This window comes from Sceloporus occidentalis, unplaced genomic scaffold (genome assembly GCF_023333645.1).
Source record: "Sceloporus occidentalis isolate IW3139 unplaced genomic scaffold, rSceOcc1.0.p SCAF_20, whole genome shotgun sequence".
NCBI lineage: Eukaryota > Metazoa > Chordata > Lepidosauria > Squamata > Phrynosomatidae > Sceloporus > Sceloporus occidentalis.
Window position 1 is genome coordinate 13,713,016 of NW_028317000.1, and position 20,994 is coordinate 13,734,009.

Here is a 20,994-nt window from a genome sequence, read left to right on the forward strand (position 1 = left end):
TCTTGGTATATTGTGTCCAGTTCTGGGACCACAATTCAAGAAGGATGTTTACACTGACTGGGGCTAATGTTGGCATTAAAGAGAGAAATTAAAGCACATTGAAAGCATCCCGCAAATATAGTGAAAATGACGGGTTATTGCGCAAAGGATTATCACACGCAATTGCGCAAATAAAGTGATGTCGGAAATGCATTGCCGCTGAAATCCCGGAAGTAAAAAGATGTGCATTAATCCTTCTTTGGCCTGTTACAGACAGCCAAAATAAAGCTGCTTCGAGTCACTTTGGAGGTATGGTATTTCAATGATACATGCATCCTAAGAGTCCAAAGGCCGCACCAAAGCCACGCTCCAGTCCTAAGGACTGGAGTGCAGCTTTGGTGAAGCTTCCAGACTCTTAGGATTCATGCATCATTGAAATACCATACCTCCAAAGTGACTCGAAGCAGCTTTATTTTGGCTGTCTGTAACAGGCCTTTGTGACCACTTGAATGGCGGGTTTTGTGCGACGTCGTGTGAAATTGTCATGCGTAATTATGCGGTTTTTCTGGGATATTCACGGGACAAACTCCCGATCTCCTTCGTGGGTCAATCTTCCCTCGATCTTCGCCTCCATCTTTAGCCATTGTGCCCACAACTGGACACTGGATGTGTAACCATTTGCACAAACCATTGGTGGCTTGTGATTGAAATGAGGGCAGTCCCATCTAGCAATAGGAAAATGACCCCTGTACCACGAAAAAAGACATTTAGACATTTGGCGCAATGATGACGAGACTGAATCATTTTCAATCCAAGTAGTTCATTTTAATCCATTTGTGTTTTGGAGTGTTCTGGCAAAGAAATACATCGATTTCCACCCTTCCTTTCACAAGAAGTACATAGATATATCAATTCCCATTACACAAGGGGGAAAAACCTGAGGTTACCAAACTGAAGAACAACACTTAGGATAGAATTCAAGAATCTGGACTCCTTGCTCTGTTTCTCCAAACCATCAAACTCTCTCTTATCATAAGTCAGAACCCAAATCTCAAATCCACTTTCTCCACCTTAAATTCATCATACAACATCAGACCTTATTCTGCAGATCTGTTTCACAGAATGCCAGTCAATTGGGAAAACAATCTGATGGGATCGAAGGCATCTTCATACTATCAGGATCCACAGGTTTCTTATCCTATCCTATCCTATCTTAGCCTATCCTATCCTATCCTGGGATAAGAACTATAATAGCCCCCGGATTTCAAAAACACAGAATGCCAGACAAGGAAAACATGACTACCAGTAGTTGGAGGAAAAGGCCATTCTTAATATTATCAGGATGGAAAGGTTGGTGTCACAGGTTGGTTTCTTATCCAAGGTTTCCTATCCTAGGAAGAGAAAGATAATAGCCCCTGAAATACATGGAGAGGAGATCACCAAAGAAAACCAAGGATCATTAGGCCAAGCAAAGGACCCTACCTGAACCCATGCCAAGCCACAATGTTGTAGTTAAAGCTACAACAGTGAGCTAGATGGACCAAGGGTTTGACCCAGGAAAAGGCAACTCGCTACCTTCCTGTTCTCCAGGGACTCATTAATCCAGTGTGTATTGTGTGCACAGACTCTCAAAGATGAAGTGCAAGGACTTCTAGCAGCAACAAACCTACTTGGAGTGGACCGATCCCCTACGCCTTCTCCAATTTCTATAGGAGCAGTCCTTGTCCTGAGTTGAGCCTTTCCGTCAAGGCTGGGTGCGCCACCCTTCATCCAAAAGCAGAGGCACAGTCGTCTACCCGCAAATGCAGGCGTGAAGTCAGCACCGCCGTGGCGAGGCGGGGTACCGGACCTTCAGCTCCTGCTTGAATTGCCGAAAAAGCACTTTGTTGCGCTGGTTCTCGGCATCCTTTTGCGCATGGAACTCGCTCGCCACTTTGAAGCCCTTGTGCACCAGGAAGGCGTTGCTCAGCACCGAGAAACGGAAGCCGGCCACGTGGAGCTCGCAGGCCTGGTGGGAAAGAAAACAACCACGTTAAGACCAGGGTTCGGTTCCTTACCTTAGCCGTAAAAGCTGCTGGGTGACCTTGGGAAAGTCACACGCTATCAGCCTCAGCTAATGCGACACACAACTTCATGAGCTATTTTTGCTGCCACATCACAGATTTCACCATTGGTGAGGACTATTAACCTTTCTACCCTGCATTTCTTCTAAGGTGCCACAGATGGGTTACCTTACCGTTTGTACCTTCGCAACAACCCTACAAGGTAGTTCTGGCTTAGACTTCTCGCATGATGGGTTTTCAATGCCCACCGATGCAAATGCCACCAGGTGACTTACCTGGCTGATCCGGTTGAAGCCGTACTGTTTAAAACGTTCGTCGTAGGGAGGCACCGAACTGGCACCAACGTAGAAGGGTTCCCAAGGGTCTCGCCACTCCACTTCGTAGGCCACGTGGAGGGGGCCGCCCGTGGGAAGATTCAGCCACTGGGAGTAGTTGGTGGGAGCCTGGCACCGGGCACACAGCTCCTCGTAGAAAGGCCGGATCTCACCCACTTGGTATAACTGCAACAACTCTGTCTTGGTGCCAGGGATGCGGCGAGTGTGGCGGATCTCAAACGCTGGCACCACAAAGACCTCCGGCGTCTCCTGATGAGGTTTTTTGCTCAATGCCAGGAAGGCCTCCCGCAGACCCTCGCTGGGCACCATGTCCATGTCCACGACCAACATCCAATGCTCACCCGCCGCCCTCCTGGCCACGTTGCGGAGCAGGTTGTTGGGGTAAGAAGCGTTGGCGACGTCCATAGCATAATTACGCCGGCCGGCCCCTAGCCGTGCCAACTTGGCGAAGACATCCCCGCAGCTTTGGAGGTGGGAAAATTCCCCGCCGTCCTCCATCTCAGGGAAAGTGGCCACTTGGTCAGCGTGGCACACCAGGTGGAGGCGAAGCAGCTGGCGGAGAGGGAAGCAGAGGGCCGCCAAGGCGTAGATCATGGCAGTGGCCAAGCGTACTTCGGCCAAGCCGGGGGCAAAGAGGGCCACGGAAACAGGGCCTTGCCAGCGCTCCACCAACCTCTGGGCATGATGCAAGTTGCCAAGGCTGGTGTGGGTGACCAGTACCACATCTGGGCTTTGTCGTCCGTCCCAGGACCCCCGCAGCATGTCCCTGTAGACGCGATACTGGCCGCTGGCATCCAGGAGACCACCACTGGCTAGCACTTGCTTGAGCCTGTCTTTGTGCCCGTCGCGGGGCAAAGGCCGGTGCCCCTGGAACAGTTCGGCATAGCGGGAACGCTGGTCTTGCCCATGCAACCCAGACAGAAGGGCCAAGTAAAGCAACTGCAAGCCGGCCACCAGCGCCAAGGCAGCCACCAGCACCTGGAAGCAAGAGCAGTGCATGGGCACAAGAGGACAAAGGGGCACCAGAGGGGCCTCAAGCCTGGCCCATCTGCTCTGGACTACACCTCTTTTCCCTTTTGCAAAAGAATCCAAACACTGTCAAGGGAATGGAGAGGAGCTGCATTGCATGCAAAAGCAGGGTCCCTCCAAAGGCCCTCCTGCAATGCATTGCATCTGCTGCACCCACACTATTCCTGTACTGACCTTTCCTTCTGTTTTGCAAGGGATCTCTCAGAGCTGGGGGTTGGCAAAAAAGAGATTTAGAAAGAGGGGACTTGTTTCCCCCAGCCTCTCCTGCGCCCTCTGCCAAGGAGGAGGACCCAATGCAACAACAAGGCACTTGCATTGCATTGCAAGACAGGTTGCAACACTTAAAACATTCATGCATGCAACACAAGTTGTGTTGGCTCCTTTTCTGTGCTTGCACTTTGCTCCCTTTATTTGCAGAGTAAAAAGTGCATTGGGAGGTATTAAAGGAGGATGGGGGGATTGCTTGCAAAAGAAAGGGAAAGGCAGTAGGGTGCCTTTTGTCTTTGCATTACCCCCCTAGTCTTGCCTGGAGCTACAGAGCAGCTGGAAGAGTGCCCACAAACCCAGAGGACGAGGTGGCCGAGTGGTCAAGGCGATGGACTGCTAATCCATTGTGCTCTGCACGCATGGGTTCAAATCCCACCCTCGCCGAGACCCTTTTGAGGCCCAGGTTTTCAGCTTAAGAAGGACAATAGCATCCCAAATCCACAGCACAGGGGTATTTCTATGGGGCCAACCAAAATGCACAGTGCACATGTGTTGCAGTCTCATCCAAAGCCCACAAAATAAGCATGCTACAAAATTATCCAGAATCCACAACACAGGGATACTTTTATGGGGCCAACCAAAATGCACAACATACACATTACTGTCTCGATCCCAAATCCACATGATATACATTGTGAATAAACCTAAGCAAGGAGGTTCCTTTTCCTCCTTGCTCTCTGTCCAGCTGGAAATATTTTAGCAGCATCAGTATTGTAAACATTGCAAGAAAGCTTGTGCAAGGAAAGAGTGGGATTCTCTCCCCCGATGTTGCAAGAGTTTTGCTCAATGCAAAAATAAAAATGCTATATAACCTGTTGTGAGTGTGAACCCAGCAATGAGCCACATTGCGTTCAATGCATTTATGTAGTAATAATGTGCCTATAATGATGTAAGTGGTACAACTCATGTAAGGGTGCGCTTATACTGAAGAAATAATGCACTTTGGCACCACTTTAATCTCCGGGGCTGCCTCTTATATAATCCTGGGATTTGCAGTTTGGCGAGGCACTCTTTGGCAGAGAAGGCATTGCAAAACTACAGATCCCAGGTTTCCATTGGCTGGAGCCTATGGAAAGTGGCGCCAAAGTGCGTTAGCTGAGATGTATCTGTACGCATCTCCATGCATAGATAAAACAAGAAGATTTTCTGACCACTGACTGAAGGTTGGCATTTGTCTTTTCAGCCGCGAAGTCCTGAGTAGAGCTGGGCACGGTTTGTTAGGACCGTGGCTTTGGAAGGGGTCCCATGGGTCGTCCAGTGCAATTCCATGTGCAATGCAAGATCTCCAAACCTATCGTCCACAGCGCATAGTTCCCCAGTATCTTTTTGAAGACGTCCTCCCATTGCCGAACTGCGCATCACGTCATCTTCTTGGACACCTTACAACAATCTTGTAAGGTAGGCCAGTACTGTCCTTATATTGCCATAGGAGGTTGCGGTCAAAATCTTATTAAAAGGATTTTAAAAGGTTGGTGGAACTAATATGGTCCCATAGTTGCCCACCTCTGTGCCAGATGCAACCTTTATCTACTTTAGCTATTTTATTGTTTGCATGTACAGTGATGTATAAATTTACAGTGCTATAGTAATAAAGCATAATAATAATAATAATAATAATAATAATAATAATAATAGACCAAACCACCTTTTTAAATTAATTTAAAACCTTTATAGCGAGGAAAATCATAATCTCTCCAAAACAAATAGCTATAATTCAACATTGTGCATACAGCAGCAATGTCCCTTTAACACACAATGAGTAAAAATGTGATTTTTCTTTTCCTAAACGAAAACAGACGCACCTAGGGTTGCCATAAATGAGGAGCTCCGAACCGGGACAAATGTAGGACAAGGCTTAAAAATGTAGGACCTTTTTTTTTTAAAGGTCCTACATTTTAAAACCTTGTCCTCCACCTCCTTCCTGGCTTGGGAGGAAGCCTCGGCCTCCTCTCAGGCCGGGAAGGATGCAAGGGCTGCTCCTCATCGCGGCGATCACCGCGGTGGGAAGCAGCCTCCTCCCGGCCGCCACTCCCTTTCCCGGCCTCTGTGGAGGCCCAAGCCTCCATAGGGGCCGGGAAGGAGGGAGGAGAGCGCCCGCGATCGGCGCGATCGCCGCGATCGTGGGCGGCCCCCTCTCCCTTTCCCGGCCTCTGTGGAGGCCCAAGCCTCCATAGGGGCCGGGAAGGAGGGAGGAGAGTGCCCGCGATCGGCGCGATCGCCGCGATCGCGGGCGACCCCCTCTCCCTTTCCCGGCCTCTGTGGAGGCCCAAGCCTCCATAGAGGCCGGGAAGGAGGGCCAGGGCCGCCTGTCATCGCGGCGATCGCCGCGGTGGCAAACGGCCTCCCCCTCCTTCCTGGCCTGGGAGGAAGCCTCGGCCTGCTCCCAGGCCGGGAAGGAGGCGGAGGCCGCCCCTCATCGCGGTGATTGCCGCGGTGGCAAGCGGCCTCCTCCTCCTCTCGGTCTGGGAGCAAGCCTCGGCCGGCTCCCAGGCTGGGAAGGAGGCGGAGGCCGCCCCTCATCGCGGTGATCGCCGCGGTGGGAAGCGGCCGCCTCCTCCTCCTTCTCCCTGGCCTCGCTGGGGCCCGGGAGGGAGCGTCTCCGCGGCTGGAGCTCCAACCGCGGAGAGCCCTCCCAGGCCTCAGCAAGGCCTTGGAGCCGCCGCGGCGGCGGAGGTGGCCGCGGTGGGCGGGGCCGTCCCGGTTTGGGCGCCAACCCGGACCGGGACCGGGATGGCACCGCCCAAACCGGGATTGTCCCGCCGGGGGGCGGGATATGGCAACCCTAGACGCACCAGATTTGATCTTTTGGGAAAGGGGGAATTATAGGACAGTAAAATACTTGTTCCACAAATGGCGACATAAATGGAAAAACACATTATTACGGTCATAGTCCTTATCATAAGGCTAACGTTAAGTATTGGAAAGCTTATAGTCAAAGCGCACTCGGTTATATAGGATATTGCTCAGAGAAGTAATGCGAACGGAGCAGGTTTCTTGGGCTGCAGTGAGGTTTTCCTTTCAGATTTATAGGGATTTATAGACTCTATAGATGTATAGAGTTTGTTACTTTTATGTGCGCCTTCAAACCATTTCCGACTTACGGCGACCCTAAGGCCAAGCTATAATGGGGTCTCCTTGGCAAGATCTGTTCAAAGGAGGTGTGCCATTGCCATCCTCTGAGGCTGAGAGTGTGACTGTTTGCCCAAGGTCAACCAATGGGTTTTTATGGCCAGGTGGGATTTGAACCCAGGTCCTCCATAGTCCATTGTTCAAGCTGGCTTTCCAGGGCTCCAGAGTCAATAGAGTTTGGAAAAGGAGGGTTAATATCCCAGGATGTTTGGAGGATATCTGATGCTGCAGATTCCCAAAATCCATAGGACAGAACCGTGGCAGCTAATGCGGAATCATTGCGCTATATGCTATATGCTATATGAAATTAAATGCGCATAGTGTGAAAGGGCTCCTCACTGATCTCATGGGTGTGCGCTACAACTGGCATGAAATAATAAATCTTAAGGTCCGAACAGACAGGCCAAAATGAAGCTGCTTCAGGTCACTTTGGAGGTATGCTGTTTAAATGACACACGCATCTTCAGAGGCCAGAAGATGTGCCAAAGCCATGCTCCAGTCCTTAGGACTGGAGCATGACTTTGGCATGGCTTCTGGACTCTTAACACGCATGCATCATTTAAACAGGGTAACTCCAAAGTGACCCGAAGCAGCTTCATTTTGGCCTGTCTGTTCGGGCCCTAAGTTACAGTACAATCATGTGTAAGGTTTGAGAAACCCAACAAAAGCCCCATTCGCACATGACATTCCCTTCTTTAAAAATGTGCAAACAAGGCAAGTATGTACATTCAGCAGAGACCCAAAGGTAAGCCATGGGTCCCTCTTATGCATTGACTCAGTTGCAAACCTGGCTATGCTACTACAGACATGAGGAAGAAATGCCTACATTCAGTGGAGCATGTTCCCCTGGATTTCGTGCGCTGAGAGAGTGTGACTTTCCATAGTCAAGCCGGGATTCGAATTCTGGTCTCCAGAGTCATATAGTCCGACATGCAAACGAATACACCGCACTGGTTCTTATACAAAAGGGTTTGAGATTTTGCAAACTGTTCCCATTCACAGAGAAGCGAAGTGTGCGGATTTTCGTAGCAGTTTGAAGCAAGCAAACTTAGGAAGCAAAGCAACGCAAGCAGAGGAGGGCAAGAGTTGCCTCGGGAAATGGATTTAGATTTGGTAAATCCAGCCCTAGGAGTTTATCACACAAAGGAGATTGGAGGTTTATCCCGCGAACATCCTGGAAAAACCGCATAATGGTTTCACACGGCGTCGTGCAAAACCCGCCATTAAAGTGGTCACAAAGAAGCATCAACGCGCATCTTTTTACTTTGGGATTTCAGCGACAGTGAATTTCCAATATCATTTATTTGTGAAATTGCATGTGATAATCATTTGCACAATTACTCGCCATTTCAACTTCATTTGTGGTATGCTTTCAATGCGCTTTAATCTCTCTTTAATGTTGAAATCAGCCCCGGTGTGATAAACTTCATAGATGAAATCAGTGGCTTTAGCATCTGTATACGTCTTCCCTAAAGAAATTGTGCGTTATTAGGACAAAATCCTTCCTGAGTTTGGAAGCCCAGCAGAAAGAGAAGTGAGATGTGTAGCTATTGCAAAATTTTCCTTTTTGTGCGTAGTAGCCATTTCTTCCCCAAAAAGAGGGGTCTTGCCATTGGTCCTTTCCATGCTCCCCATCCTGAAAAGGTCCAGAGGTGTTCCAGAAAGAGACATTCAAGCGCCTGAGGAAAATGTGATGTGATGAATCTAAAGTCATGTATATGACACCTATATAGACATGTGCCAAAACCGAGGAGGTTTCCACTGCTGGAGGCCTAAGACTGGTGCCAGCACTATCTTTTTGCAGTCCGAATTGGTCGCCTCGGGCAGCAGATGTTGAGAGACGGCAGCAAGGTGCGCCCTGTGCCTCCTAAAATCACCGGATGTATTCAGATGCAACATACAACATTCACCGGTGTTGAAGATTCAGCTTCCAGTCCAGTAAATGGAGCAGTAGTGGTGCCATTTTGTAACTGGATCAACAGTGATGCCATTTTGTTCTTCACCAAGATGGTGAAGTAATGCCAACCCCAGCTAAGGCATGTCCCACCTGGCAGGCAGCTGGTACTATCTAAGAGACCAGAGATGGATCTTGCCAAGGAACAGATCAGGAGGGCATATCACCCAACGTCTCCTTAATCTGGTTCTCGTGCCCACAAAGGTGCCAGCTCCAGACGTGGGAGGATATTCCCCATCAAAGCAAGGCCTTGAGGACAAAGGACAAGGCAGCCCCGCAGGAAAGTCCCAGGGCCAGGAAAAAGGTCATGATGGCACCCGCCAACTCGCTCTCATGGGGCTGCACCTGCCTGGGAAAGAAAGAGCGAGGAAAGAGAGAGTTAAGTTGTAGTAAAGCGGTCATAGTCATAGAGTTGGAAGAGACCCCAAGGGCCATCCAGTCCAACCCCATTCTGCCATGACTTCCCTCAATCTATACTATACTATACTCCTATTGATGCAGCCTAGAATTGCATTGCATTGCATTGCATTGCATTGGCTTTTTAGCTTTCTTAACAGTCCTTTTGCAATGCAAGGGCTCACTATGACATGCCCCGCAAAGACCTAGGCAGCTGCCTCAATTCATATCAATCCAGATTTAGGAGTTTTGTAAGCCTTTTGTAAAGCTTCATCACCATGCTCACGGTCTGCAACATTTGGTAGGTTATATGTTCTAAGCAAGCGGTTTATAACATGTGCAGAGTTGCAAACCCTCCCATCTCCATCTTCTTTAGGATTTGGACGCCCATTCCTTCTTAATGTTGGTTAGATTCAGGAGGCGAGTGTATTGAGACTTTCCCACTTACTTTGGGGCCAAGCACATGGAGAGCGAGACGAAATAGCCGTTGGAGAGGGAGAAGACCACCATGAAGAGGATGAACCAGGCGTCCTGCTGGAAAAGCGTGGGCAAATAGGCGCGTTGGGGGATGTTACACAGGAGTAGGAGAGGGACGAAGAGCAGACGGAGACCCACCACCGCCGGCAGCAGCTGCAGGAACTTGTCTGGCTGGGGAGAGCGAAAACGACAAGCAAAAAGGTAAGTCACAAATACATCTATGTTAAATTGTTGCTTGCTGTTGTTGTGTGCCTCCAAGTCGTTTCCGACTTACGGCGACCCTAAAGCCAGACCTATCCTGGGGTTTCTTTGGCAAGATTTGTTCGGAGGGGGTTCGCTATTGCCTTCCCCTGAAGCTGAGAGTGTGGGGCTTGCCCAAGGTTTTATGGATTTCTCCATTGGGTTTTATGGATGAGCTGGGAACTGAACCCTGGTTTGGGAGGCACCAACACTCTTTGGCAGAAAAGGTCTGGTAAAACAAATCCATAGGATGGCACACTTAAAGTGGTGTCAAGCTGCATTATTTCTACAGTGTAGATGCACCCTTGGACTGGCCTTTCCTGAGGATGCTGAAACAGCCTCCTTTTCAATGTCACAGGCCTCCTCGCTCTAAGAAACTAAAACCACTATGGCATGCCAAAGTGATGGCCATGTTTCTTATCCATCATGGAAATGCCAAGGTGATGGCCATCTTTCTTGACTACCACTGAAATGCCAAAGTGATGACCATTTTCCTTGACCACTATTGAAATGCCAAGGTGATGATCATCCTCCTTGCCCAGTGTGGAAATACCAAGGTGATGGCCATCTTCCTTGACCACCCCTGAAATGCCAAGATGATGGCCATCTTCCTTGACCACTACTGAAATGCCAAGGCGGTAGCCACTTTTCACGCCCACCATGGAAATGCCAAGGTGATGTCCACCCTCCTTGCCAACGTAGCAAAGAACCCAGCTGGGAAACAGTCGCATTCCAGACCCCAGTAAAGAAGCATCGCTCCTTACCCAGAGAAAATAGGAGGTAGTGCTGCGTCCCAACCAGTCCATGACGTTGAAGAGAAGGAAGCAGCAGACTGGAGTGAAGAACTTTCCTGCGATGGAGAGAGGAAGGAGAAAAATTGGGTGGAGGGCAAGGCGAATGGGACACGGGACTGCGGTTTCTTATTGTTGTTGTTGTGTGCCTTCAAGTGGAACAAGTAGCTATTCATAGTAGAGTTAGAAGGGACCACGGAGGGCATCTTGTCTAACCTCTTGCCATGCAGCTAAAGGACACCTGAAAGATGCCCATTCTGGTTACTTTCTCCATCCCGGTTCCTTTTTTCAACTATAAACTTCAGGATCTGAACTCGGGATCTTCCAACATCCTTTCCCTGTTGACCTAGCTCTCTGTAACCAGCTGGATGTGGGTCTCCCCATCCCTCTTTCCCGGCCATCATGACTTACTCCATGTTTTGTTTTCAGATGTGCTGGCGACGCTGGCAGTGATGGCAGGGAAAACAGACAGAGTGATGGAGAAGACCATGACGATGCACAGGGCCAGCTGCCAGATCTGAAAGGATAAAAGAGGATAAGAAAAGGTGGGGACCTGTAAAGTCCAACCAAGACCACCATTCTGGCACCATCTACCTTCTTGAGCACATGTAGGACTGATGGTTTAGGTGGGTCCAGGGCTACTCCACAACTCCCGTTCGTCATCTGAGGGGCACATGGCAAGTCTTCTTGTGCCAGGGACCTAATATTACCATTGCTTAGGTTGAGCATCTCTCCTTGGGAGGCATCTTGCATGGTAGTGGGGTCATCCTCTGAAGAGACAAAGCACAAGAAAGGATGCCATCATTTGCTTCATGCAGAAAATAATAGTTATTATTATTATTATTATTATTATTATTATTATTATTATTATTTCTATCCCATCTCTTCAATAAGATCGAGGCAGCTTACATCCATAAAAACCATACAGCACAATAAAATAAATCCCAATATCCCCTCCCTTCTTAAAACGACTCCACAAATACAACAAACCATATAATAAATACAGTTAAAATCATTAAAACAGTAGCAGTCATTAGATATCATATACACAAAACACAAATGAATTTCCATGTTCAGACTTGGGTCCCATCTCCAAGATACTTCATGATGGAGTTTATCACGCAAAGGAGATTATCCCGCGAGTAGCCTGGAAAAATCGCGTAATTACGCAGAACGATTTCACACAACGCCACACAAAACCCACCATTAAAGTGCTTACAAATAAGCATTAATGCACACCTTTTTACTTCTGGGATTTCAGCGACAATGCATTTCCAACATCGCTTTATTTCTGCAATTATGTGCAGTAATCATTCTCACAATTCCTCACCATTTGCAGGATGCTTTAAATGCGCTTAAACATCTCTTTCATGCCGAAATTACTTTCGGGATTTCAGCGACAGCACATTACTCGCTATGTTTGCTTTATTAGCGGGATGCTTTTAATGCGCTTTAATCTCTCTTTAGTGCCGAAATTAGCCCCGGTGTGATAAACTCCTATGTATATACAAATATTCCACAACCCAAAACATAACACCAAAATCCCAAACATTTCTGGTCCCAAGCATTTCGGATAAGAGAGACCCAACCTGCAATGTTTAACAAAGTTATTGGAGAGCTCTGGACTCTTCCTAGTTAAAACTTGGAGAACCTGTCTCCTTTTCGGCTACTCACCCGGAGCAAGAAGTCCAGCCTTGGTCTCTAGTTCACAACCTGGCTCTTCCGGGGTTTTTTTGTCCAGGTAGTGACGTGCGAAACCCTACAAATAAAATAAAAGTGTTATTGTTGCGATGCCCGACTTCACCTGGTCTCCGTTCCCTACTTTCACCTTTGCCAGACAGTTACATGGTGCACAATAAATGGTTACTTTGGACAGGGGATGAGGGCAACAGCTGTATATACCTTTAACTCAGAGACAACATCAGGTTAGTCATTCCCAAACTTTGGTCCTCCAGGTGTTTGGGACTTCAGCTCCCAGGATTCTTGGTTGTCAGCCAAATTGTCTGGGGCTTCTGGGAGTTGAAGTCCAAAACACCAAAGTTTGGGAATCACTGGGTAAGATACCTGTCTAACCTGGACCTAGCATTAAGTGGAGTGAGACAAAAGCTTCAAGCATTAGGTTCTGAGGATGGTATAATATCATAGCCATATCAGTTGTTAAATTGGTTGCTCTGGAATAATAATAATAATAATAATAGGATTTATTTATATGCCACCCAATCACTGAGAATCAGCTTGACAATATAAAACCATAGCCTATGCTCCAACCGACTTGCCTATTTCTCATTGCATTCGGTGATGATCCACAAAACCTGCACCTTCTTTCCTTAAACTTTCCTTCACGGATCCATGCTCAGGTCCCTATTAATCTATGAAAAGTCATGGGGGCAATTTGGAAATGATTATATGCTTTAGCTTGACCTACCTCGCAGGGTTGTTGTGGAAACCAAGTGGAGAGGAGGAGAGCCATATGTGCTGCTTGAGCTTTTCAATGCTCTTTGCAACCTTCAATATTTCCACAGAGTTAAAAATACCCTTTCCTCTCCAAAACCCTAATTTTGCAAAAGCGAAGATAGGGTACAAGTAAGGACTTCAACCCACCTTGTGAGGTAACAAGAGATAGCAGAGGATGGAGATAAGGGTCCCCACACAAGGAGTGACAAAGTAGCCCAAAGCTGAGGTCCGAGCATCTGCGCCACCTGAAATGGCAGAAGACAAAACAAAGTGTGGATGAAGCGCATACATGGAGGGAAGGGGTTTTTATTCTTTGCTCAATGCAGAGATTACAACAGAGTTTAGGGATGGGAACCTGAACTTGTTTCTGGATTGTTGGACCGTAAAAACAACATGGCAGAAACACAAAGGCGCATGCAAACCCATCCTTCCTCCACATTTGTGAGTTAAGCATTCACAGATTTGATATTTGCTGCCACCTCCATTGCTGCAACCAAAAAATATGTTCTCTTTATGCAACCTCCCAAAAATATGTTCTCTCTAGGCATTTCTAGGTCCCCCAGTATGATTCTATGCTCAAATTCTACAGGGGTTGACCACAGATTTGCACCGGGGGACCTAGATCCAGTCTACACAATAAAAATGATCGTGGCAGAATGCTGTTTCCTAGACAATTTAGTTTCCAGTTGCCTCGCCCATCCTCTTTAGGGTACTCACTGGCCATGGAAAGCAACATGGCGACGGCTGCAAAGGTGCCCGCCATGCCTTGGCCGCTCAAGAAAAGGGTGCTGTAGCTTTGCGGAAAGGAGCCCAGTTGCCCAAAGAGGCTGCCTTGCAGGATGGCACAGAAGGCTATGGAAGGGAAAGAAGACAGAGAGGGAAGTATGAGAACATCAGATGAGTCTTATTTTACACACACTGCAAAATAGCATTTTGGAGAGGGGAGATTTAGCCTGTATACTGATAACCTTTACTTCTTCCAAGGAGTTTAAAGCAGCCTACATAGTTCTTACTTGCTGCATTATCATCACAACAACCTTGCAAGGTAAGTTAGGCTAAGACAGTAACCAAACCAGTAACCAGGCCAGTTTGGTGCCCCAGAAGGAATGGGAAGCTGGGTTTTTCTGAGATTACGGTAAATCCGAACTACTTCAACCTGCCAGCTCTCCATTTCTTCAATGTCTCCAAGCCACAATTGAAAAAAGGTATAGGAAAGGGGGATTCTGGGAGCTGCACTCCAAACAAAGGAACATTTTTCCAGCTCTGTGCCAAACTAAACAGGGATTGTGCAAGCATCCCTTGCCAGAGATATCTTGAGACTATAGATTCCAGCAGGTCCAGGGAGCAAAGGTTGAAGTATCGTTGGTCTTATGATGGTCGACGAACAGAGCCCCCCAAAATCACACAAACTCACAGTTTATGAACCAGACGCTGGCCATCGTGACGGAGAAGAAACTCCAGGGTGACATCTCCGCTTGGACCAGGATGGCTGTCAGCACAAAGAGAAGCAAGATCCCGACCAGGCTGCCCAGGATTCGCACTGTGTCCGGAATGCTTTGGAAAGAAGGCGATGGATGCTTAACAACTGAAGTACTTGATGCATGACTGCAAGGTTGAGGATCCAGCATGGTTTAAGGTTTGCATTATGAGATAAGGGTTCGAATCTAGGCTTGGCTATAAAACCTGTGGATGATCTTAGGCAAGTCACGCTCTCTCAGCCTCAGGAGAAGGCAACGGCAAACCCTTGCGCCAAGTTGGAAACAACTTGGCGGCGTGTGGCGACAAGAAATGCGTAGCACCAGAGGCTGTACTTGGAACGAGGAAACCTGTTTCGGAGCGGGTTTCCAAAACGGCGGGGACACAGTGGGTTCAAGGATCATGAAAATGGAAATCTTACCATTGGTAGAGGAGGGAGTTGAGCAAGGTGAATAGCAGCAAAGGCAGTTGAGAGAGAAGGGCCAGCCAGTTGCTGAAGTTGAAGCCGTCGCTGCAGCGGGAGCTGGGTTCGAGATCCGGCGCCGTCTGATTCCCATCATCCTCGGCGGTCGAGCAGTTCCCCGTCGTGAGCCGTGACTGAAAATACTGATGAGAGAGTTATATTTGAGAGAGAGGAGGAGGCAGCTTCCCAATTTCCAAGGAAAGTACAGGCTTAGGATCTGCAGAGCTATAGTATAGTATAGTATAGTACAGTAAAGCACAGCATAGCATACTCTACTATACCCCAATTACTTTGCTGCCTAACTGCTTAAGACGTTGCCTCTTTCATAGATGCCAATTGCAAGAGAAAGCATTCCTGGAAACATGGAAATAATCCATGGTGCCAAACTGGATTATTTCTTCACTGCAGAAATAATCCAGTTTGGCACCACTTTAACTGCTATGGCTCAGTGCTTTGGAATCCTGGGAACTATATTTTTGTGAGCTTTCTCTGTCAGAAGGCCACCGCAAGCTTACAGATCCCAGGGTTCCAGAGCATTGAGTCATGGCACTTAAAGTGGTGACCAACTGCATTAATTCTGCAGTGCGGATGCAGCCATGGTCAGTTTATATAAGGTATAAATAGTGTGTGTGTGTGTGTGTGTGTGTGTGTGTGTGTGTGTGTGCGCACACGCGCACACACACACACCACTCTCTTCCATGCCAGCATTCTCTGAAGATGCCAGCCACAGATGCTGGCGAAACGTCGGGAATAAACTCTTCTAGAACATGGACACAGAGCCACAAAACCCCACAAAAAACTATGGATGCCGGCCATGAAAGCCTTTGACTTCACAGTATTGTGAGTGTTGGAAGCCAAGCAAAAGACCCACCGGAATGGCTGTGATGAAGAAGTTCCAAGGGAGGAGGGTCCCCAAACCCAGGAGGAAGAAGATGATCCCAACGCAGTGGAACCTGGAGGGTTGGACAGAAAGGTAGAAGAACATGGGAATCACTCTCAGGTCATAGCATCCTAGAATCCTAGAGTTGGAAGAGACGCCAAGGGCCATCCAGTCCAACCCCATTCTGCCATGCAGGAACTCACAATCAAAGCATCTCCAACCGATGGCCATCCAGCCTCTGCTTAAAGACCGCCAAAGAAGGAGACTCTATTACACTCCACTGTCAAACAGCTCTTACTGTCAGGAGGTTCCTCCTAATGTTGAGGTGGAATCTCTTTTCCTGTACCTTGCATCCATTGCTCCATTGGGTCCTAGTCTCTGGAGCAGCAGAAAACAAGCTTGCTCCATCCTCAATATGACACCCCTCCAAACTGGGCCATCATGTCACCTCTGAACTGTCTCTTCTCCAAGAGAAACATCCCCAGCTCCCTGAATCTGTGCTACGTTTTACGGTTCACCGTTTTAATGGCGGGTTTTGTGTGACGCTGCGTGAAAATGTGATGTAATTACGCGATTTTGGGGAGGGGGTATATTCACAGGATAAACTCCCGATCTCCTTTGCGGGATAAACTCCTTTGACTTGTTTACCATCCCTCCTTCCTGCATCAGAGAAAGAGAGAGATAAAAGGAAGCCTTCAGTCCTTCTGGACAGGAAAATCAAGTTTTGGTGAAGTTGGGGAATGTGGCCAAATAGAGCCAATGCACCGGTGCAGAAAAGCAAGTAATTCAGCCTTTTTTTTGTCCAAGCAATGCTGCAAAATGATCTATAAGAAATTCCTATCTCCCAATGTATACCTGAATGCATAAAAGAAAGACACACCTATGCAAATCCTCACAGCTCCCATTTCTGAAAAACAACCTGTATCTGTGCAGAGATAGGCTTACATAACAGTCACAACTCACTAAAAGCCGAGGAAGTGTGCCAACTTGGGACTTACTGTACACAGAACAGAACTCTTGAGCCAAGATAGGTTCAAATGGGTTTGCAGGCTGGGAAGGGGGATTTTTAAAATGAGTTAAACGTGGGAATTTAAATTTGCAAGGCAAGCTACAGCCAGCCCTCCGTATCCACGGACCTTTTAATCCACGGACTCAAGCGTCCGCGGTTTACAAGTGCATGCATTGCAAAAAGCAAAGCATCACTTTGCCGTTTTGTGTAAGGGACGCCATTTGACTGCTCCGTTGCATTTAATGGGACTTGAGCATCTGCGGAGTTTGGTATCCATGGGGGATCCTGGAACCAAACCCTAGTAGTAGTAGTAGTAGTAGCAGTAATAATAGCCCATTGTATTTAATGGCACTTTAACATCCATGAATATTGGTATCCATAGGGATCCTGGAATCAAACCCCAGCGGATACCAAGAGCCCACTCTAATAATAATAATAATAATATCCCATTGTATTTAATGAGACTTTAACATCCATGAATTTTGGTATCACTCTGGATCCTGGAACCAAACCCCAGCTGTTACCAAGGGCCCACTCTAATAATAATAATAATAATAATAATACCCCCATTAATGGGACTTGAGTATCCATGGATTTTGTTATCCATGGGAAGTCCTGGAACCAAACCCCAGCGCGTACCAAGGGCCCACTGTACTGAAATGCCTCCTTCCATGCAATTCTATCTATCTATCTATCTATCTATCTATCTATCTATCTATCTATCTATCTATCTATGTTATAGAATATAGATCATTTCTCTCCCAGGATGGCCACCCTTAACATTTTGCCGGCATTTGGCCGGAGGAAACAATCCCCACCTGTTTGCAAATGTTTGCACAGTCGGCTGCAAATGTTGAAAAGAAAGAAAGAGAGAGAGAGGAGAGGTTTGCTTTTGCAAGACCTTGGAGCCCTTCCAGAGCATGTCCTGCTCCCAAAGGAGGCCTATTATGGAGGCTGTGCTACTTACGTGTCCTTAGGTTTCGCCTGGGGAGCCATGGATCAGGGCTGGAATAAGGCCGTGGTTGTTCGCTAAGCATGAGGCTGGATAATACACTGCTGCGGTGCAAACCTGGCCACCTCTGCTGTCAAACCCAAGCTCCACCTGGAAGGGGAAACAACCCAGAAATATTAGTAACCCAGAGGACAAGCCAAAGGGAGGGGAAAAACACAACCCCTGGATTAGATCCATCTCAGATGTTAGGGAGTGTCTGCAAAACGCCTGCTTCCAAATGATGGTGGTGGCAAACCTTGGCAAGGGAAGGCTGCAGAGGTTTCCAGTTGGAGGCTTTCATGGCCAGCATCCATAGTTTTTGGTGGGTTTTTGGGCAATGTGGCCATGTCCTAGAAGAGTTTGTTCCTGACATTGCGCCAGCATCTGTGGCTGGCATCGTCAGAGGACACTGGCATGGAAGAGAGTTGGGTATATATATATGTACTGTGTGATCCTGGGTAAGGAAAAGTGATTCCCATGTTAATCTATGTATTGTTCTGTTGTTAACCCTCTTTTGCATATCCCCAAACCCTGAGGCCTGGCCAACTCTTCTAGAACATGGCCATGGGTTGGATTCCTTGCTCAGCCATGAAAGCCACTGGGTGCCCTTGGGCAAGACGTCACACTCTCTCAACCTCAGAGGAAGGCAATGGCAAACCGCCTCTGGACAAAATCTTGCCAAGAAAACCCCATGATAGGTTCGCCTTACGGTTGTGATAAGTTGGAAACAACTTGAAGGCACACAACAGCCACAAACACAGCTTTAGAGTTGGACGCATACATCTGGTCTGACTTAACCACTGCAACCATTCTCATTGCCGTGGCGCGCATGCATATATACATATACATATATATATATATATATATATATATATATATATAGAGAGAGAGAGAGAGAGAGAGAGAGAGAGAGAGAGAGAGAGTGTCTTTGGACAGTCAAGCCCAAAGCAGGCAGAAAAGGGTTACACAAGTTACAAAAAGTGCTTCTACAAGAGAAAGAGTCAACAAACAGTGTAGATAAGCCCTAAAGCCAGGACAAAGGGGAGAAAAATCTGGAAGCCTGGGCCTTCAACTGTTGACATAAGCCAGAACCACCAAAGCAGAAGAAGAAGAAAAAGGAGGAGGAGGAGGAGGAAGAGACAGAAGAGGAGGAGTGGGAAGAACAGATGGAAAGGTGGAGAGGAGGAGGAATAGGAAGAAGGAGGAGGAGAAGAAGAGGAAAGAGGAGGAGGAGGATGAAGAAGGAGGAAGAGGATGAAGCAGAGAATGAGGAGAAGGAAGAGGAGGAAGATGAGGAGGAGGAGGAGGAAAAGAAACAGGAAAAGAAGAAGAGGAGGAGGAAGAGAAGGAGAAGGTGATGAAAAGGAGGAAGAGGAAGAAGAGAAAGAAGAGGAAGGAGGAGAAGGAGGAGGAGGAAAAGAAGGAAGAAGAGGAGGAGGAGGAGGAGGAGAGGAAGAAGAGGAGGAAGGAGGAGGAGGAGGAGAAGAGGGGGCAAAGAAAAAGCAGAGAAGATTCAATGAGACTCAATGCTATGGAGTCCAGGGATTTGTAGTTTGTTGGGGTGCCAGCAGGCTTTGGCAGGGAAGGCTTTCTAGCTCGCAAAACTACAGATCCCTGGATCCCATGCCCTGTAAAATGAATGCAGTTTGACATTGCTCTGACAACTGCTTCTGCTCAATGCTATGGAGTCCTTGTTTGGTCACTCTTGTTCTCAGGCAGAGAAGGCCCAAGGTCTGACAAGGCTAGAAACCCTCGCATCCTTCTGCACAGACAGTGGCTCTCAAAGATGCTGCAAGGTCCCTTTGGCCACAAAGCAGGTGGCAGTCAGGTTTATTATTAATGTCATCCCTGACCCCTCTCCCTTTTCCCAGGCCATTTTTGGGAAAGCAGGGCTAAACAAGACCCAGCCTCCCCAGCATCGCCCTTGGCTTCCTTGACCTTACCTTGGCGGTGGCACATGGCAGGCTGTCATTTTGGAGGAAGAGCCAGGCAGAGAGAGGAAAGGAAATGCGCTTTGTTCTTCCGCTTTGCTTTCCCGCCAAGGCCTCCTTTTCCGTGTGTTTTCCTTTTCAAACCCAGCAGAGGGCACCCAGGTATCGGAGCACAAAAGTGAACCCATGAAACGGTCTGACTATGCTTCAGATGCACCAGAAATGTGCCGGATCTTGGCTTTCCTCTTTTCTGGTCCTGCGGCTGGATATGGCAAAGGCCTCTCTTCTTTCATTCTGGAAAGGTGACCATCATACTGCCAATATGTGAAGTCAGAGGCTTTCGTGTGAAGTCAAACATGGCCACAAACCTACAAAAAACCATGGATGCCGGCCATGAAAGCCTTCGACTTCACATTGGAAATCTCTATGGGCGATACATATATATATATATATCCAGCTCTCTTCCATGCCAGCGTTCTCTGAAGATGCCAGCCACAGATGCCAGCGAAACGTCAGGAATAAACTCTTCCAGAACATGCCCACCTAGCCGCCCCAAAACTCCACAATAATCTATGGAAGAAAGAAGTGGGCAGTATGGGCTTTCCTAGACTTCGGCCTAGTTCTTCAGGTGCGTTTTGGAGCTGAGGACGGAGACTGAAGCCTACGAAAGCTCATGCTGCCAACTTCTTTCTTTCCCGTGATAAAAACTCGAATGCGGCCAAGGTGGCGACAGGTATTGAAGAGGAAGAAGAAGCCACAGGTTAGGAGAGCATGTGCAGCAGTTTTGTTTTTGCCTGAGCTTCATATCGTCCGTAGAAAGTCCATAGAGTTGGAAAAGACCCCAAGGGCCACCCAGTGCAACCCCATTCTGCCATGCAGGAACTCACCGTCAAAACATGTGCAAGAGATGGCCATCCAGCCTCTCTTTAAAGAAGGGGGGCCCCACCACTTTCCAAGGGAGTCTGTTCCACTCCTGGACAGCTCTTACATCCTAAAGTTTAGGTGGAATCTCTTTTCCTATAGCTTGCCTCCATTGATCTGAGTCCTGTTCTCTGGAGCAGCAGGAAAAAAGCTCTTTCCATCCTCAATATGACATCTCTTCAAATACTTAAACAGGTCTATTATATCAC

At 47.9% G+C, this 20,994-nt stretch overlaps 2 protein-coding genes and 1 non-coding gene across 3 annotated transcripts; 1 reads left to right on the forward strand and 2 right to left on the reverse strand.

Moving 5' to 3' along the window:
• Positions 1-796: 796 nt before the first annotated feature.
• On the reverse strand, positions 797-3,670 carry LOC149302100 (beta-1,4-glucuronyltransferase 1-like). Its single transcript, XM_089483567.1, has 2 exons — positions 2,318-3,670; positions 797-1,987 (listed from the first exon to the last, which is right to left on the reverse strand). The coding sequence occupies exons 1-2, from the start codon at positions 3,374-3,376 to the stop codon at positions 1,796-1,798; spliced, it is 1,251 nt and encodes a 416-aa protein (XP_089339693.1). The 5' UTR covers positions 3,377-3,670; the 3' UTR covers positions 797-1,795.
• A 304-nt stretch (positions 3,671-3,974) lies between these two features.
• Positions 3,975-4,057, forward strand: TRNAS-GCU (transfer RNA serine (anticodon GCU)). Its single transcript has one exon. It is a non-coding gene; the product is annotated as a tRNA-Ser (tRNA).
• A 3,326-nt stretch (positions 4,058-7,383) lies between these two features.
• Positions 7,384-19,963, reverse strand: SLC29A2 (solute carrier family 29 member 2). The gene is made up of 13 exons (XM_089483397.1): positions 19,877-19,963; positions 17,910-18,044; positions 15,925-16,006; positions 15,012-15,196; positions 14,529-14,668; positions 13,832-13,966; positions 13,262-13,359; positions 12,335-12,419; positions 11,255-11,430; positions 11,072-11,177; positions 10,634-10,719; positions 9,601-9,800; positions 7,384-9,105 (listed from the first exon to the last, which is right to left on the reverse strand). Exons 2-13 carry the CDS (start codon positions 17,936-17,938, stop codon positions 8,994-8,996), a joined length of 1,434 nt encoding a protein of 477 aa, XP_089339523.1. The 5' UTR covers positions 17,939-18,044; positions 19,877-19,963; the 3' UTR covers positions 7,384-8,993.
• Between the last annotated feature and the right edge of the window lie 1,031 nt (positions 19,964-20,994).

Coding starts and splice junctions, on each gene's coding strand:
- LOC149302100 (XM_089483567.1), bottom strand. CDS start 3,376: ATGCACTGCTCTTGCTTCCAGGTGCTGGTGGCTGCCTTGGCGCTGGTG. Junction 1,988..2,317: donor GCTTCAACCGGATCAGCCAG/GTAAGTCACCTG, acceptor CTTTCCCACCAG/GCCTGCGAGCTCCACGTGGC.
- SLC29A2 (XM_089483397.1), bottom strand. CDS start 17,938: ATGGCTCCCCAGGCGAAACCTAAGGACAC. Junction 13,967..14,528: donor CAGCGTCTGGTTCATAAACT/GTGAGTTTGTGT, acceptor TCCCTTCCATAG/CCTTCTGTGCCATCCTGCAA. Junction 13,360..13,831: donor CATGTTGCTTTCCATGGCCA/GTGAGTACCCTA, acceptor CTGCCATTTCAG/GTGGCGCAGATGCTCGGACC.